The 17,839-nt window shown below is 40.3% G+C and overlaps 1 protein-coding gene across 2 annotated transcripts in view; it reads left to right on the top strand.

Moving 5' to 3' along the window:
* The window catches only part of GPC3 (glypican 3), a 635,735-nt gene extending 619,585 nt beyond the window's left edge, over nt 1-16,150 (top strand). For both annotated transcript variants that reach the window (XM_040323721.1, XM_040323722.1), the window contains one exon: nt 15,789-16,150. In XM_040323721.1, coding sequence (XP_040179655.1) covers nt 15,789-15,970 — 182 coding nt within the window. In that variant the 3' untranslated portion in view covers nt 15,971-16,150. The remainder of the gene's footprint in view (nt 1-15,788) is intronic.
* The last annotated feature ends 1,689 nt before the right edge of the window (nt 16,151-17,839 follow it).

Below are 17,839 nucleotides of genomic sequence, written 5' to 3'. Positions count from 1 at the left end.
TAGCACCTTTTAAGGTACTTCACCCACCTCCTTGAATGAATGAATGAATGAATGACTTGTATAGCGCAACGCATGCGAACTGAATCGCCTCATTTGAGGCACATTACATTGTTCTTATTTTCTCAATTTTCTTTAAGGAAATGGACCAGTATTAACCTTCCTTGATGACTTCTCTGCCTGGCAATTTCTAAGAACCCTTTCAAACTGAGGTGCTTTCACGCTAAAAAAGCACCTGAAAAGCTCACAAAAACGAATCACCATTAAAATCAATGGATGCTTTCACACTGGGGCGGTGAGCTGGCAGGATGGTGAAAAAAGTCCTGCAAGCAGCATCTTTGGAGCATGTTGGGAGCATGTAAAAAAATAACCTCAAAAACGCCCCGCTCCATTGAAATTAATGAGAAGCACTTCAAAAGCGATGCAAAATGGTTCTTTTGAGTTGTGTGACCTTAAAAAAAAGCACACCACTAATGCCTCAAAAGCGCCCAACATTTTATGGGTAGTTTTCAAGTGTGAAAGGGGTCTAAATGTCTGTCTAACCACTGGATACATGTTTCAGCTTTCCCTCAACAACCTCAATCTTGTATTCTTCTACCTAGGCACGCCGTGCAACTTCTCCAACAATCCTTGTCATCGCTATAATCACTACCTTGTTAGTTTTACTCTCTCCCTGTCTTCCACCACCTTTAAAAGCCCCCATTTGAACCCCACCAATCTTAACAACCTATGCCCCATCTCCTTGCTCCCCTTTTCCTCCAATCTCTTTGAATGTCTGGTCTACAACTTACCACCTCACTGAGAATAACCTCCTTGATCCTCTTCACTCTGGATTTCACCCTCAACACGCAGAACAAAGAAACTGCTCTCCTAAAACACACAAACGATTTACTAACAACTAAAACCAATGGACGCTATTCTGTACTCCTAATCTTGGACTTCTCTGCTGCATTTGACACATTTGACCACCCCCTCCTCAAAATAAAACTCCACTCCTTTGGTCTCCATGACTGTAGTCTTTGCTGGTTCTCATCCTACCTACCCCACTGCACCTTCAACCTCAATTACAATTTTACTTCCCCCTCTCCCTGTCAGGGTCCCCCCGATGTTCTGTTCTTGGACCTGTCCCATTTTTTATCTAAACCTCCTTACTCATTTACTAACAGACACACAAGTCTGGATGTGCACCACTTCCTCAGACTCTAAAACCAAGCTCATAATATATATTTCCTCCTTGTGCCCCTTCCGTGATATCTGTCAAGTCTATGAAACTGAGGTATGCTAGGTGGTGTTGTGGACTCTGAATTATCCTTTGCGCCCCACATCCAATCACTGTCCAAAGCTTGCTTCCCCAACCTATGTAACATCTCCAAAATACGCATCTCCTAAACAATGACACCACAAAGCTTCTAATTCACTCCTCTTTCATCTTGACTAATGCAGCTTCTCCCTTATTGGCTTACGCTTACATAGCCTATCCCCCTATCAGTTCATTATGAATGCTTCTGCCAGACTCATCCACCTTACCAATCGTATAGTGGTTGCTGATACTCTCAATCCTTCCCACTGGCTTCCGTATACCCAACAAATTAATACCAAAATACTTGGAGTCATCCACATATTGGCCCCCAGCTACATCACTAACCTAATCTCAAAAAAACAATCAAAATTGTTCTGTTCGTTCCTCCCAATACCTCCTGATCTCTAGCTCTTGTCACCTCCTCCCATGCTCACCTCCAGGATTTCTCCCATTCTATGGAACTACCTACCCAAAACTGTCTGACTATCTCCTTATTCTGTCCACTTTTAAGCAATCCCTGAAAACCCTTCTCTTCAGAGAAACCGATCCTACCGCACCTAATTACTGTACTTTTTTTTTTTCATTACAATATTCCCCACAGTGATTAACTTTTGTATCAATTGACCCTTCCTCCTAGATTGTAAACTCTAATGAGCAGGGCCCTCCGATTCCTCCTGTATTAAATTGTATTGTAACTGTACTTTCTGCCCTCCTGTTGTAAAGTGCTGCGCACACTGCTGACGCTATATAAATCCTGTATAATGATCATAACTGTCAGGACGATTACTTTACTACTTTCTGGTTTAGCTCCCTTCTCAATAAACAGAGGTGACTATGTTGATTTGCTGTCCATTCAGCATGCTAGGGCTAGAGAGGTGACATAAGTGTCTTTTGCCTGGCTGTGGAATGTGGCATAAGCACAGAAGTCAAGATATTCTGTACCAATTTAAAAAAAGTACTTTGACAGGTAATTCAGTTAACCTATTTGTATTTTAACAATCCATTTAGCTGGATGCCCAGAGTTTCACTTTGTATCTCCCACATCTGTCAGATCTGAGGCTTTCTTGCACTGGGCTTCCCAAGGACAATAATGCTTTTAACAAAGCAAAATTAATTGACTAGAACAAGGTTCCCACTCACTGATTTGTTTACACTGGAATGATCAAACTAAGACTATGATGCCTCTTAATTGAAAGGGTCACACCGCCATTTACACCTGATAATTTTCTTTTTCACACCAATAATACAAATGTTACTTTGTAAACTAGAAATAATCTGATCAGCAAGTACCTGGAGTCTGAACTAATAATGTACATGTGTAAAGTCCATTAAGAACAATGGCTCTGACAGAGCCACTTCCCATACCTGCTGATGGGTTGCAAATGTAATTATTGTGTTGTTTACTGCCCTAAATAGGCATACATAGAATGGGGTCAATTCACTAAGCTAATCAGTTGTGTTAACTGTGCTTGTTATTTTGTTTCACAATAATTTGCTCATCAAAGCATCTAATTTACACATGCAAACTGAATAGGTCTTTATTATTATATCTTTATGTCAGAACATTTCTTTTTAACCATTAAACTTTTTTTAGTGAATCAGAATTTTTTTTTTTATCTTATCCACACTTATTTTATCTCCACATCATTTTAGCACTAATTTATTTTCCCCTCACTAGACACATCAGCAATAGGGATGAGCCGAACACCCCCCTGTTCGGTTGGCACCAGAACATGCAAACAGGCAAAACATTTGTTCCAACACGCGAACACCGTTAAAGTCTATAGGACACGAACATGAAAAATCAAAAGTGCTAATTTTAAAGGTTAATATGCAAGTTACTGTCCTAAAAGGTGTTTGGGGACCCGGGTTCTGCCCCAGGGGACATGTATCAATGCAAAAAAAGTTTTAAAAACGACAGTTTTTTCGGGAGCAGTGATTTTAATAATGCTTAAAGTGAAACAATAAAAGTTAAATGTTCCTTTAAATGTCGTACCTGGGGGTTTTCTAAAAGTGTGCATGTAAAGTAACGCATGTTTCCCGTGCTTAAAATTTTCCCTGCACAAAGTGTCATTTCTGAAGGAAAAAAGTAATTTAAAACTACTAGCGGCTATAATGAATTGTCAGTCCCTGCAATACAGAGAAAAGTAATTAAAAAAAATGACAGGGGTCCCCCCCCCTGCCATTTTTTTCAATGATTTTTATCTGTATTGCCAGGACCCGACAATTCATTAATAGCGGGAGTAGTTTTAAATTACTTTTTTTCCTTCAAAATTACATTTTGTGCAGGGAACCAAAATAATAAAAAAAAAAATTCCATATCAGGCCCTTCAGGTCTGGTCTGGATTTTAAGGGGAACCCTGCGCCAAAATTAAAAAGAGAATAGCGTGGGGTGCCAGACCCTTTATCTGAGCATGCAACCTGGCAGGCCACAGGAAAAGAGCGGGGGGGGGGCAAGAGAGTGAACCGTACCAGGCCACATGCCCTCAACATGGGGAGGATGCTTTGGGGGGGTCTGTGACCCCTCAAAGCACTTGTCCCCATGTTGATGAGGACAAGGGCCTCATCCCCAAAACCTTGCCCGGTGGTTGTGAGGGTCTGCGGGCAGTGGGCTTATCGGAATCTGGAAGCCCCCTTTAACAAAGGAGACCCCCAGACGCCGGCCCCCCATGTGACTTGATAAGGGGTACATTGTACCCCTATAATTTTACAAAAAAAGTCAAATTGTTATAAAGCTGTGTCTGTGTGGTTTTAAAAAATGTAAAATGTTAAAAAAAAAAAATAGGGGGGGTGCTCTCTTGTCCCCCCTCTTTTCCTGCAGCCTGCCACGTTGCGTGCTTGAATAAAGGGTCTTGTATGGATTTTTGGGGGGACCCCACGCCATTTAAGGTTCCCCTTAATACCATACCTGAAGGGCCTGATATGGAATTTGGGGGGGACCCCCACACATTTTTTTTTAATTTTGGTTCCCTGCACAAAATGTAATTTTTTAAGGAAAAAATAAGTTATTTGAAACTACTCCCGCTATTAATGAATTGTTGGGTCCCGGCAATACAGATAAGTCATTGAAAAAAATGGCAGGGGTTCCCCTTAATATTCATACCAGACCCAATGGGCCTAGTAATGGACTTAGGGGGGCTGGGACCCCTGTAATTGTTTTCAATTTTTTTCAATTACTTTTCCAGAGAAAATTGCCGGGACCGACAATTCACTAGTAGTTTTAAATTACCTTTTTTCCTTCAGAAATTACACTTTGTGCAGGAACAATTCTAAGCACGGGAAACATGCACTACTTTACATGCTTACTTTAGACACCCCCCAGGCAAAGGAATATTTCACTTTTGTTTCACTTTAAGCATTATTAAAATCACTGCTCCCGAAAAAATGGCAGTTTTAAATTTTTTTGCATCGATACATGTTCCCTGGGGCAGGACCCAGCTCCCCAAACACTTTTAAGGACAATAACTTGAAAATTAACCTTTAAAATTAGCATTTTCGAATTTGCCGCAAACACCCCAAATTGAACTGGCGAACAGCCAATATTCGAGTCAAACTCATGTTCAACTCGAACTCGAAGCTCATCCCCTAATCAGCAATATTCAAAATGTCACATTGTCAGAAGTAGAGTTCAAGGGCTTAGTCTCTTCCTGAAATTTCTAGTTTACTGGCTATCATGCTTACCAAGTAGCTAAAATACTTCCTGTGCCATTAACCTGAAACAAATAAGCATATTGGCAATGTCAGGGAAACATCACTTGTTTACTTGCCCTGGGGGTTAGTGAATTGAAATACTGAAGCAATAGGATCAATATTATGGCCAGGCATCTTGCATTTAAAAAAGCCTGTGTTTCTTTCAGTTAATGGAAGCAAACACCTGTGCAAAACTTTTAGTAAACAGTTTTTATGTTCCAGATGCCTAAAAATATTAATACATTTTATAAAGGTGCATGTGGAAATGCAGATTAGTAAGATAGAACTAGGGTTGCAACCAACGATTATTTTCATAATCGATTAGCTAGCCAATTATTGTTTTGATTAATTGGATAATAACCTTAAAAAAAATGTGGTGTATAATTTAGTTAATATGTAAAGCTTAAAAAATATCTATATGCAGTGGAAAATATAAATAACCAACTACATTATGGTTAGGGAGCAAAATCTCTAATTCACTTTGAGAATAACAAGAGATGTACTGTATAAACTATTAGGAGGTTGAATCTGATAGATATCATCAGACTCGGAGATCAAAATTTTTTATTTAAAGAAGAAAAAAAAAAAACTATTTTGCCGATTTTTAGACAGAACCCTAATATATTATGTATGATAGACTTCCTTGTTATAGGTAGGTGGCTTGATAAAAGCTACCTGCAACTGCTGTCACTTATGCTGCCCATACAAAAAAAAGTCTCTTGCTATCCAATACATTTTAAGAACGTTCATTCTTTCATTTAGCGAATGTACAAAGATTTTTCGTATGAATATTCTTGTCCAAAAATCGATACGTGTGGCTCAGCTCACACCTATGCAGTTTGTTTTTGATCAGTTTTTGCTATGCGTCTTGCATTTTTACACACGTGATTTCCATTTTGCATTTATTAATGCTTTTTTTTTTACCAATTTTCTGTTGGGCAGATTAAAAACTGCAAATCGTGGCAAAAATGCACTACATGCTTTTCTGCAGTTTCTTCATTGAAGTCTATTGAACCAATAAAGCACAGTTTTGCAATGAAAAAGGTCCTTGACCCTCTCCAAATACGCAGAGGCTAAAAAAAAGCATGGATGTGAACGTGTCCCATAGGAAAACATGTTAACCACTTGCCGTCCGTCATATAGCATAGTGTAAAAGCTGACGCGTTTCGGGGGCATACCCCTTTCCTCAGAGCTAACGTGGTCAGCACTGCAGACCACGTTAGCTCTGAGGAAAGGGGTATGCCCCCGAAACGCGTCAGCTTTTACATCTACTGATTGGTTCAAACGATTATTCGTGTTCCACTGACGATGCTGGACATCTGCTGTACTCATTTTTAAAGCCTGTTTTTAACTCCAATTTTGTGAGTATAACCATTGATTTTACTATTGGAATAAATATTTTTTATCAGTATCACACGAGGTCGGTGCGCCCTCCGCTCTCTTTCTTCTCTTTTATAGTTTCATGAATACCCACGATTCTGAGGAGGGCTGCAAGACTCTAGATGATAACTTTCAATTGAACCGCACTACTTCATAGTACTCCCTATAAAATATCAGAGCGCAGGAGACTTGTTCTTGTATACTCCCCAAAAAAGAACACCTGCCAATGTTCATAAAAGTGGCAATCAGTGCCCCATCAGTAATGCCTGTCAGTAGCTCCTCATAAGTTTTGCCTATCCAGTGCCATCTATCAGTGCCCATCAGTTTTTTTTTTTTAAAAGTGTTGCTATTATTTTTTTTTATAGCGCAGAGGTGATCAAATACCACCAAAAGAAAGCTTTATTTGTGGGAAAATTTTAGTTTGGGTACAGCGGCCTAATAATAATCATTTTTCGGCATGTAAAAAACAAAGTTTTTAAAAATGAAATTTAAAAGGATCGTGTGTGGGCTTCACATCATTTTTTGGGTTCTGAAAAACGCCAAACATGCTGCATTTTTTAACGACGTTTTAAACAATTATTTTTTCGGGTTGTAAAAAATGATTGTGTGTGGGCTTAACTACTTAACCCCCGGACCATATTGCTGCCCAAAGACCAGAGTACTTTTTGCGATTCGGGACTGCGTCGCTTTGACAATTGCGCGGTCGTGCGACGTGGCTCCCAAACAAAATTGGCGTCCTTTTTTTCCCACAAATAGAGCTTTCTTTTGGTGGTATTTGATCACCTCTGCATTTTTTATTTTTTGCAAAACAAAAATAGAGCGACAATTTTTAATTTTTGCTGTAATAAATATCCCCCAAAAATATATAAAAAAACTTTTTTTTTCCTCAGTTTAGCCGATACGTATTCTTCTACATATTTTTCGTAAAAAAAAATCGCAATAAGCGTTTATTGATTGGTTTGCGCAAAAGTTATAGCGTTTACAAAATAGGGGGTATTTTTATGTCATTTTTATTAATATATTTTTTTTACTAGTAATGGCGGCGATCAGCGATTTTTTTTCGGTATTGCGACATTATGGCGGACACTTCGGACACTTTTGACACATTTTTGGGACCATTGTCATTTTTATACTGATCAGTGCTATAAAAATGCATTGGATTACTATAAAAATGCCACTGGCAGTGAAGGGGTTAACACTAGTGGGAAGGGGTTAAGTATGTCCCTTGTGTGTTCTTACTGTGGGGGGGGGTGGCCTCACTAGGGGAAACACTGATCTTCTGTTCATACATTGTATGAACAGAAGATCAGCGTTTCCCCCGCTGACAGGACCGGGAGCTGTGTGTTTACACACACAGCTCCCGGTCCCCGCTCTGTACCGAGCGATCGCGTGTGCCCGGCGGCGATCACGCCCGCCGGGCACACGCACGGGAGTCGGGGGTGAGCGGGGGCACGCGCGCCTCCGGCGGCGCGTGCGCGCCCCTAGTGGCGGCTGAGAGAGAGGACGTTATACTACGTGCTCTCGCCCAGCCGAGCCGACGTAGAACGGCGGTGCGCGGTCGGCTAGTGGTTAAACTACGTTAAAAACCCGCGCATGCACAGAAGCAAGTTATGAGACGGGAGCGCTCGTTCTGGTAAAACTACCATTCGTAATGGAGTAAGCACATTCATCACGCTGTAACAGACAGAAAAGCGCGAATCGTCTTTTTCCAACAACAAAATCAGCTAAAGCAGCCTAAACGGTGGCGCCGTTTGAATGGAATTTCCCCTTTATAGTGCCGTCATACGTGTTGTACATCACCGCGCTTTGCTAGAGCATTTTTTTTTAACGATCGTGTGTGGGCAACGTCGTTTTAATGATGTAGTTGGAAAAAAACATTTTTTCTAGAGGCTGAAAAACATTGTTTTTTTACAAGCCGAAAAATGATCGTGTGTACGCAGCATAAGATGTTTAGTAGAAGCAGCATGCTTTTTTTTTTTTGTATCACCTGTCATAATGGGGTTAAAAAAATATATAAAAAAATTAAATGAGCCCTTTATAGCACAAAAAGAGCAGCGAATTGCTACTATAAGGGGTTCAGTTAAACTGTGAAACAGTGAAAGTAATAATATATATTACATATATCATATATATAATCAGGGCTTTTTTTCTCAGAGAATAGGTGCAGGAACTCCCTTGACTCCGCCCCCTACCCACCTCCAAGCACTGTTCCTTGGTTCTACCTCCTACCCACCTCCCATTACCACCCCTTTTAGAGAATACAGAACCAAGTATCATTTTATAGTGCTAAGTATTAGCAACAATGGACACCCCAGTGACAATACACTCCCAACAGCCAGCATCAATAAACCCTCCAGCAGACAGCAATACTAGACCCCTCCCTCCAGCAATGATTGACCCCCTGCAGCATAAGACCCACCCCAGCAACAATACAACCTCCACTGGCAACAACAGACCTCCACAGCAACAATAACCCCCTCCCCCCCTGCAAAAATTAGTCCCCTCCAGCAACAATAGATTTCCCAGTAGCCAGCATTAATAGACCCTCCAGCAGCCAGCAACAACGAGCCCTTCTTCAACAGAAAATCCCTCCCAGCAACATAAGACTCACCCAGCAACAATAGATCCCCCATCCTCAGCAAATAGATTCCCTCCAGCAACAACAGATTCCCCAGCATCAATAGATCCTCCAGCACCCCTTGCCATTACATATATTCAGTTCTGGAGGTTCCCCCGCGTTCCTGCTGAAAAAAAGCCCTGTATATAATAATAAATACACCCCAGAGGTAGAACATACAGTGCCTTGAAAAAGTGTTCATACCCCTTGAAATTTTCTACACTTTGTCAGGTTTCAACCAAAAATGATAGACCAACACAAAGTGGCACATAATTGTGGAGTAGATAAATGGTTTTCAATTTTTTTTACATTTGCATTTGTATTCAGCCCTCTTTACTTTGGTAACCCTAACTAAATTCTAGTGGAACTAATTGCCTTCAGAAGTCACCTAATCAGTACATAGAGTTCACCTGTGTGTAATCTCATTATAAAAATACAGCTGTTCTGTGCATCTTTCAGAGGTTTATTGGAGAACCTTAGTGAAAAACAGCATCACGAAGGCCAAGGAACACACCAAACAGGTCAGGGATAAAGTTGTGGTGAAGTTTTTGGCCTTAAAGCAAAAGGCTATATGTGGCGGAAAACTAACAATGCACATCAACCTGAACACATCATCCCCACTGTGAAATATGGTGGTGGCAGCATCATGTTGTATAGATGCTTTTCTTCAGCAGGGAAAGGGAAACTGTCAGAGTTGATGGGAAGATGGATGGAGCCAAATACAGGGCAGACTTGACAATTTTAGAAGAAAACCTGTTAGAGTCTGCAAAAGACTTGAGTAGGACAACAACCCTACACATTCAGCCAGAGCAACAATGGAATGGTTTAGATCAAAGCATATTCATGTGTAATGCCGCGTACAGATGGTCGTTTTTTGTGATGAAAAAAAACGTTGTTTTTAAAAAGTCATTTAAAATGACCGTGTGGGGAAAACGTCAAAAAAAAAATTCGCGCATGCTTCAATTTTTTATGTCGTTTTTCAAAACGTTGTTTTTTGTGTCAAAGTGTGTAGCTAAAACGATGTTTAAAACAACGTTTTTAAACCCGCGCATGCTCAGAAGCAAGTTATGAAGTGAGCTTCAATGGAAAAGAGTGCTGAACGTAACCTCGCTTTGCTTTGCTAGAGCATTTTGAAAAAACGATATTGTGTAGGCAACGTAGTTTTTTAAAATGAAGTTTCAAAAACGTCGTTTTATTTCATCACAAGTCCAGACCCAAATCCAATTCAGAATCTGTGGAAAGAGTCGAAAATTGTTCTTCACAGACGCTCTCTATCCAATCTGACAGAGCTTAAGCTATTTTGCAAAGAAGAATGGGCAAAATGTCACTCTTTAGACATACCCAAAAAGACTTGCAGCAAAAGGCGATTCTACAAAGTATTGACTCAGGGGGGCTGAATACAAAAATGCACCCCACACTTTTTCACATACCGTATTTATTTGTAAAAAAAAAATGAAAACCACTTGCCTTCTACTTCACACTTATGTGCCACTTTGTGTTGATCTATGACATAAAATCCCAATAAAATAAATTTACATTTGTGGTTGGAACATGACAAAATGTGGAACATTTCAAGGGGTACGAATACTTTTTCAAGGCACTCAATGGGCATTTTAACTAGGGGTCAGACATGAAGCTATATGAAGGATGGAAGAGAGATATAAATCTTTTATAGTAAAGTAGTACTAAAAGCTGAGACCTTTTTTTTATTCATGGATGTTATCTAGATCTGGTTTCTATTTATAATGACTCCCTTATCCTGTAGCTCCATTATTTGCAACTTCACTGTATGTGACCTACACATTAACCCCTTCACCTCTTACCTCTCTATATGACTTGTAAATTAATGATACACTGTATCTAATGCACCATTACTGAACTCCATATTTAAACCCCTTAATATAAGCCTGTTTCTTCATTTACAAACATTTTTAGGAAAGAAATTAGATGACCTTGGGGTTTTTTCTTTCCAAAATTGAGTAACTGGGAGGTTGTCCTTACTGTCCTGGCTTTATATTTTATATGCTTAATAACAGTAGTGAAAGGGAAAAACAAATTTTTTTTCCCCAAACTTTTTCCTTTATCACCAAAGAAAGACCACTACCTGTCTCAAACAAAAGATATAAAAGCTAATTTTGGTACATGACCAAGTAATTGCCAGTCAAACTATAGCACTGCAATAAAAACATAAAAATGGCCTGATAATGAAGAGGTATATACTAGTACTTAAAGTGGTTGTATAGCCTTTTTTTTTACTTTTACTTACAGTTAAGCCTATAATAAGGCTTACCTGTAGGTATAGAGAATATCTTCTAAACCTGTACGGCAGCCGCCGGACCTTGCCAAATTGAAGTCTCCCACACGCATGCGCGGGAGTGACGACATCGCCGCTCCAGCCAATCACAGTGCTGAAGCGGCGATACCCGGAAGACACGCCGAGTCAAGATGACATCTCGCTCGGCGTGGACCAGGTAAGTTCTCTTCTCCTCGTTCCGAGGTAAGTATTTCATAATGAGCTAGTATGCGGTGCATACTAGCTCATTAGGTCTTTTGCCTTGCAGGTGTAAAAAAAAAATAGCATATGCGGGTATACAACCGCTTTAAGTGGCTAAAAAAACTAAGTTAAAGTGGTAGCAAATACTAAGTCAGACCTGTAGGTACCATGAATAAGCATGCACTGTTTAGAAGATATTCACATCGACTTTAGCAGATGACGTCCCCAGTGCATGTGCAGTAGCGCTGTCTTCATGGCACACTGAGTGTGCCCTGATTGTGTTTCCCGTATGCATGTGCAGGAGTGCCATTCAAATGGCCAGAGAAATTTAGAAGGAAAATTGGGCGAAGATGGAAGCACCAGGTGCAATGACAGCTCATTGCTGGAGGGCTCTTTAGCCATGTATACTGACACATTATGACATAACCATCCAGGGGGGCCAGATACAAACTTTAATAATGCTTTAAGAACAATATGAGGTCTATTCTAAATGTGCCGATAGGATACGGACTCAAAAATATCAAGCGTCCAGTCTATAGGGACCTACAGCCACTACTGGTCTGAGGCTCACTGGTGTAGAATAATTGCACAGTTTATGAGAACCTTGTCCAGTGGGTATTATTTTTTTTCTACAATAAATCAGAAGGAGGAACAGGCAGGTATAGACATTTTCTGCGCTTCCCTCCTGCCCCGCTCCATTGACCTGTTGAATTACCTGGCAATCAAGCAATGTGAGTGAATGTTGTCAAATACCCATCTTTCCTTTACTCCTGGTAACCCTTTAGTGACATTGTCCTTTAAATAAATCCTTTGCTTTTAGTGCAGTGCCACTGGGATAAAAGTTACCTTCAGCCCCACCCCAGCAATCTTTGTGCATGCCACAGCCTCATTCATTATTATTGGTAGCCTTATTAATTGTGGCCTCCAGCAGTCCCTCAGTGTATAACTTATAGGAATAAATGGTGGCCTAGCATGAATGTGCATAATGAAGAAGTGCTGGCTGGAACTATGTTGGAGTAAGGGCTCTTTCAAACATGCGGACAATATGTCCGTTTTTCACCCATCCGTTTTTGGATGAAAAACGGACATACATGTATCCCTATGGGATTGCGGATGTCAGCGGATGAACATCCGCTGACATCCGATCTCGTCGGTCTCCGCCATGCTCCGTTTCTGCAGACTGAGGAAAAAACTATTTTTCCCATCCGTCTGTGTATCGGAATGGATTAACACAGACAGACGTCCATGTTCATCCGATCCCCCCATAGAGGAGAGCGGAGATCTGGCAGGGCACACCCTGTCATCTGCCGGCTCAGCGGGGATCAACGGAACGATCCCTGCTGAGCAAGCGGTTGTTAAATAAACATGTGAATGGGCTCTAACAGTCACTCGGCCTGGGAAGAGACAATATCCAGGGTGGGCTATATTTAAGGAGGTGGGAGATACTAAAGTTGAAAATCTTTAACAAAAAAAAAAACATTAAAAAGATTATCCCATGGAAAACATACCATTGATTTTTCTGGTGAAAACAATGTGTTGCAAGGAGAACAGTACAAGTGGTCCCTTCTAAGACAAACCAAATATTCAACTCAGATTTATCATGCCCGTAAATTACATAAAAACAAATCCTTATCAGCAGCTTAAAAGTCAGCACACTTGGCGATCTGTGTCTCGCATGGTTTATTGGAACGTAGGAGGTAAAATTGAAAGAAAAGTTGAAATTGGACATGTCAGAACAAGATTGCTAAATAATAATATCTCCAAACCTCAGGCACACCAGGCCTAAATAGATCAATCTGTTTTCAATGGACAGACAGAGATTTCTCCACTTACATGAACGCAACAAAAAAACAACTCCACTCTTAACGTACTAAATACAGAATCTACTGGCATTCCCATACCCTTGGAGATTAAATTATTACAATATTTATTCAATAAATGAGTCATTTATCATAGTTATCTAAACTTTGCATGCTTTAGTTTAACAGATAAGAGATCATGTTTGCATTTGGCTGAGGATTGACAGCACGGATATGCAGTTTATGCTGCATTAGGAAGACTGAAATAACAGACTTTACAATAAGAAACTGATGACTGCATGCCGCTAAAGTTATATTGTTGTTATAGGTAAACTATAAAGTATTTTTAAACAGATGTTCCAGGAAAAATTATCCTTGAAATTTGGTTAAGGATACTTTGGAGATCTACTTAATATTAATAGAGACTGGGTTGGGTTCACAAAGGAGTTTAGAATCTTTACACAATAATTTGTGTGAATATTCACTTCAATTATCCAATCATGTTCAAACCAATTTGAATACTCACCTTACTTGATGTGCAGATGAAATAATTCCAGTTTACTTAACTTTTACATAATTGGATAACGGAATAGTCACACAATGTATTGTGTAAAGTGGATGTAAACCTTATTAATGAAATCTGACCTGGGCACATCTACCTATAGTGTTTACTTATCTCTCTCCAAAGCACTCAATCAGCTGCTTGGTTCTTCTGTTATCTGCATGTTAACTTTTGACAAACTCTCCAACAACCAAGGTAAAACCAGCCTGAAATTTGTGTCAGGGATGGTGCATATAAATAGATGAGCAGACAGCTTGTCTATTCACAGCACAGCTCTGCACTTTCCTTCCTTCTGCCTATGTGGAGGGGAGTGTGTGCCTTTCCTCTAATCAGCTGTCACACAATGTATGCCAAGATTCCACACCCAGTGGTGGAACAGGAAGATAAACCAACACAATGCAAACTGTCTAGACAGTTGAAGACAGAACATATATACAAGTAAAACTTATTAAGGGAGATTTGTGTCATCGCTGTGTATCATCTGAAGCAGTTATTTTACTGGGCATGTGTGAGGGTTTACATCCAGTTTAAGATTCTCAACACCTTTATCAAAATCTGTCTCTAGAAAAAATGAAAAAATTGTTGCAGGTTTAAAATGCGAAGCTTAAAGGGTTACTAAAATAATATATATATATATATATATATATATATATATATATTTTTTTTTTAAAATAACAAACATGTTATTCTTACCTCCACTGTGCAGTTCGTTTTGCACAGAGTGCCCCCAATCCACGTCTTCTGGGGTCCCTCTGCAGCTGTCTCTGGTCCTCCCCGCAATTAGTCACCACAGTCATGCAGGGGCTCGCATGGTGGTCACTAATTGCGGGCACGCTCCCGTGATACAGCGAGCGGCCATAGCTGCTCACTGTATCACTCTTACCCGCCGCATCACTGAATGTGATTGACAGCAGCGCCAGCCAATGGCTGCGCTGCTCTCAATCCATCCGCTCTAGCCAATCAGCGGCCAGGCTGAGCGGCGAAGAGGATATCGGGACCGCGCAAGACTTTCGAGGGGTCAGGTAAGTATAACGGGGGCTCGGGCTGGCAGCAGCAGATGTTTTTTCACCTTAATGCATAGATTGCATTAAGGTGAAAAAACATTTTCCTTTACAACACCTTTAAAGTCTGCAGATGTGGCTAAATATCGAGTTGTCCTGACCGACGAAGCTGTTTCCAAGTTGTGTCTCCCATCATTATGATGGACTGTCTTAGGGCCCTTTCACACGGACGTGTCCGTGTAGGACTCCGCTTTGCTGAGCAGGCAGATGACAGGTCTGTCTCTGCACACTGTGCAGGGACGGACCTGTCAAAGCGCCGCTCTCTCCTATGAGGGATCAGATGAAGACAGACCGTAGAGTCCATTTTTATCCGATCTGCCAGACGGATGGAAAATAGGGTTTCCACCCGTCACAATTTAGCGGGTCCAATGTCAGCGGGCATGTCACCCCTGGCTCCATAGACATGCACACAGTGTCCGTTCAGGTCCGCCTAAAAACTGACAGGCGGACCTGAAAGGGGTCTTACTGGCAAGTAGTAATGTGCTTTCAGGAGCCGTTTTTTTTTTTAAAGAAGTCCTTATTTATCCTCCAAGCATTGCATTAGTGCTGGACCACCTACATTTTGCCTGTTTTTAAGGAATTTTGGAACATGCTTGCTTGTAATCTAGAACACCCTCCTTGCTGCCTCTCACCCAACCACTATTCAGATTTTAACCTTCCAAGTTTGATTTTATTTGGTGGTGCAGAGAGTGTACATTGTGTTCCATGCTCAGAATGGAGGCAAGTATTAATTGGTTCCATTGAGGGATTTCAGCAGCTTCTGTTTTGCTGTTGTACTGGAGTGCTTTTTAAAAGATATATAAATATGCATAGTAGGTACTGCTTAAAGCCTGATGAAACTAATTTAGGGTTTTACGTTAATTACAAATTCTCCCTCTTGTTTTTTAGATTCGGACTATGATTTGGACATGGACGATGTTCCATTTAATAAGCAGATGCGTAACCAGCAGGATCAGCATGGCAGAGACATCACTCACTTCCAGTCTGGAAGCCACACCATAAAGACTGTATCAGCTACACTGCTTGTTTCTCTCACTGTCACCATGTTAGGACTTGTCTCAGTGATCTAACGCCCTTATTTTAACCCCTCTTGTCCTACTAGTTCCATTACCTTCCTGGCAACATTTTCCAGTTTATAACATTTCCTGGCTCATTGTAAAGTCTTCTCGAAGGAGAATTGAATTTTATAGGAGTAAATAATAATGTATTAATAAAGACAATTTCTTTATTCAAAGACTTTTTAAACAAAAGCATTGTCTTGTTCATTTTTGTTGCTTTCAGTTGTTTTGTTGCAAATGACAGCGATTGCACAATCTTTTAAAAAAACGTCCTATCACTTGCTTTTCCAGCAGATAACCTGTCATTGAACGGGCAGCAGAAAACTTTCTGGCATGCACTTGAGATGGGGGGGTTGCCATGCAGCAAAAATGTCTAGAAACCAGTATTAGTTGGAGAGTTACATTTACTGGAAGACATTTAGTTTGCTTATACACAAAGAATTTATTCCCCATGTTGTCCATTTTTGTTATTCTTTTTTGCAATGTAGTGCTTCACCAATCTCTTTAGAGTCACTTTCTGTCTACACACATGCTCTACATGTCTTTTCTGATGGCACCTCCACCACATATAGTCTCCACTGGAAGCACATGTGATAGGGTGACAAGACAGGAAAGCAATTCAAAGACAGGGTCAAATTATTTTTCCCACTTAACCATTGCCATCTGCCTCACTTACATATACGTTGGCAGAATTGCACAGGCAGGCAAAGCAGCATACAGGTACGTTGCTTTGAATCTGCCGCCTAGCTCGAGCTCCGTGCCCTCGGGACTCGTGGACTCGATGTCCCACGATCGTGTCACGGAGAGGCAGAACGGGGAGATGCCTTTGTAAACAGTGACAGGACAGTGATCTGCCGCTCGCTCCCTGTCATCGGGAGCAGTGATCACTGTCATGTCACTGGTAGCCCAGCCCCCTCAGTTAGAATCACTCCCTATGACACACTTAACCCCTAACCCCTTCCTCGCCCCCTAATGGTTAACCCCTTCACTGCCAGTGTCATTTACACAGTAATCAGTGAATTTTTATAGCGCTGATCGCTGTATAAATGACAATGGTCCCAAAATAGTGTCAAAAGTTTTCGGTGTGTCCGCCGCAATATCGCAGTCATGATAAAAACCGCTGATCACCGCCATTGCTATTAAAAATATATTTAATATAAATTCCATAAAACTATCACCTATTTTGTAAACGCTATAACTTTTGCACAAACCAAATCAACATACGCTTATTACTTCTTGTTTTTTTTACCAAAAATATGTAGAAGAATACATATCGGCCTAAACTGAGGGAAAAAATGTGTTATATATATATATATATATATATATATATTTTTTTATTTTTTTGGGGGGGGGGGGATATTTATTATAGCAAAATGTAAAAATTATTGCTTTTTTTTAAAAAAAAAATGATGCTTTTTTTTTGGTTTATAGCGCAAAAAATTCAATCCGTAGGGGTGACCAAATACCAACCAAAAGAAAGCTCTATTTGTGGGGGGGAAATTGGACAGCCATATCCTCCGGGGCTAAAGTGGTTAACATGATATATCTGAATCATAAAATACTATTTTAGTGAAAGCCGCAGTACTTTTAGGCTTCATGTACACTACAGTGCCTAAACTTGCGTTTAGAAGCTTTTGCTGTTTTTTTTGGCATAGCGCCTAAACTCAACTCTTTAAAAAGCCTAACAGAACATTAGTTTGGAAATATTTTAATATTTGGCAATATTAACAATTAGGCGTCATGGTGCATCTATTTTTTTTATTTAAAAATGCATTTGTTTTACAAACAGCACTTGAGCAGTGATATATAGTTCAATCCAAGCACACAGATAAAGTCTATATGACACGACAGATAAATAATTCTTGCTGGAACAAGTATGCC

Source organism: Rana temporaria, chromosome 9 (genome assembly GCF_905171775.1).
Source record: "Rana temporaria chromosome 9, aRanTem1.1, whole genome shotgun sequence".
NCBI lineage: Eukaryota > Metazoa > Chordata > Amphibia > Anura > Ranidae > Rana > Rana temporaria.
Note: the sequence above shows the minus strand (reverse complement) of the source record. Positions and strands in the feature narration are given on the sequence as shown.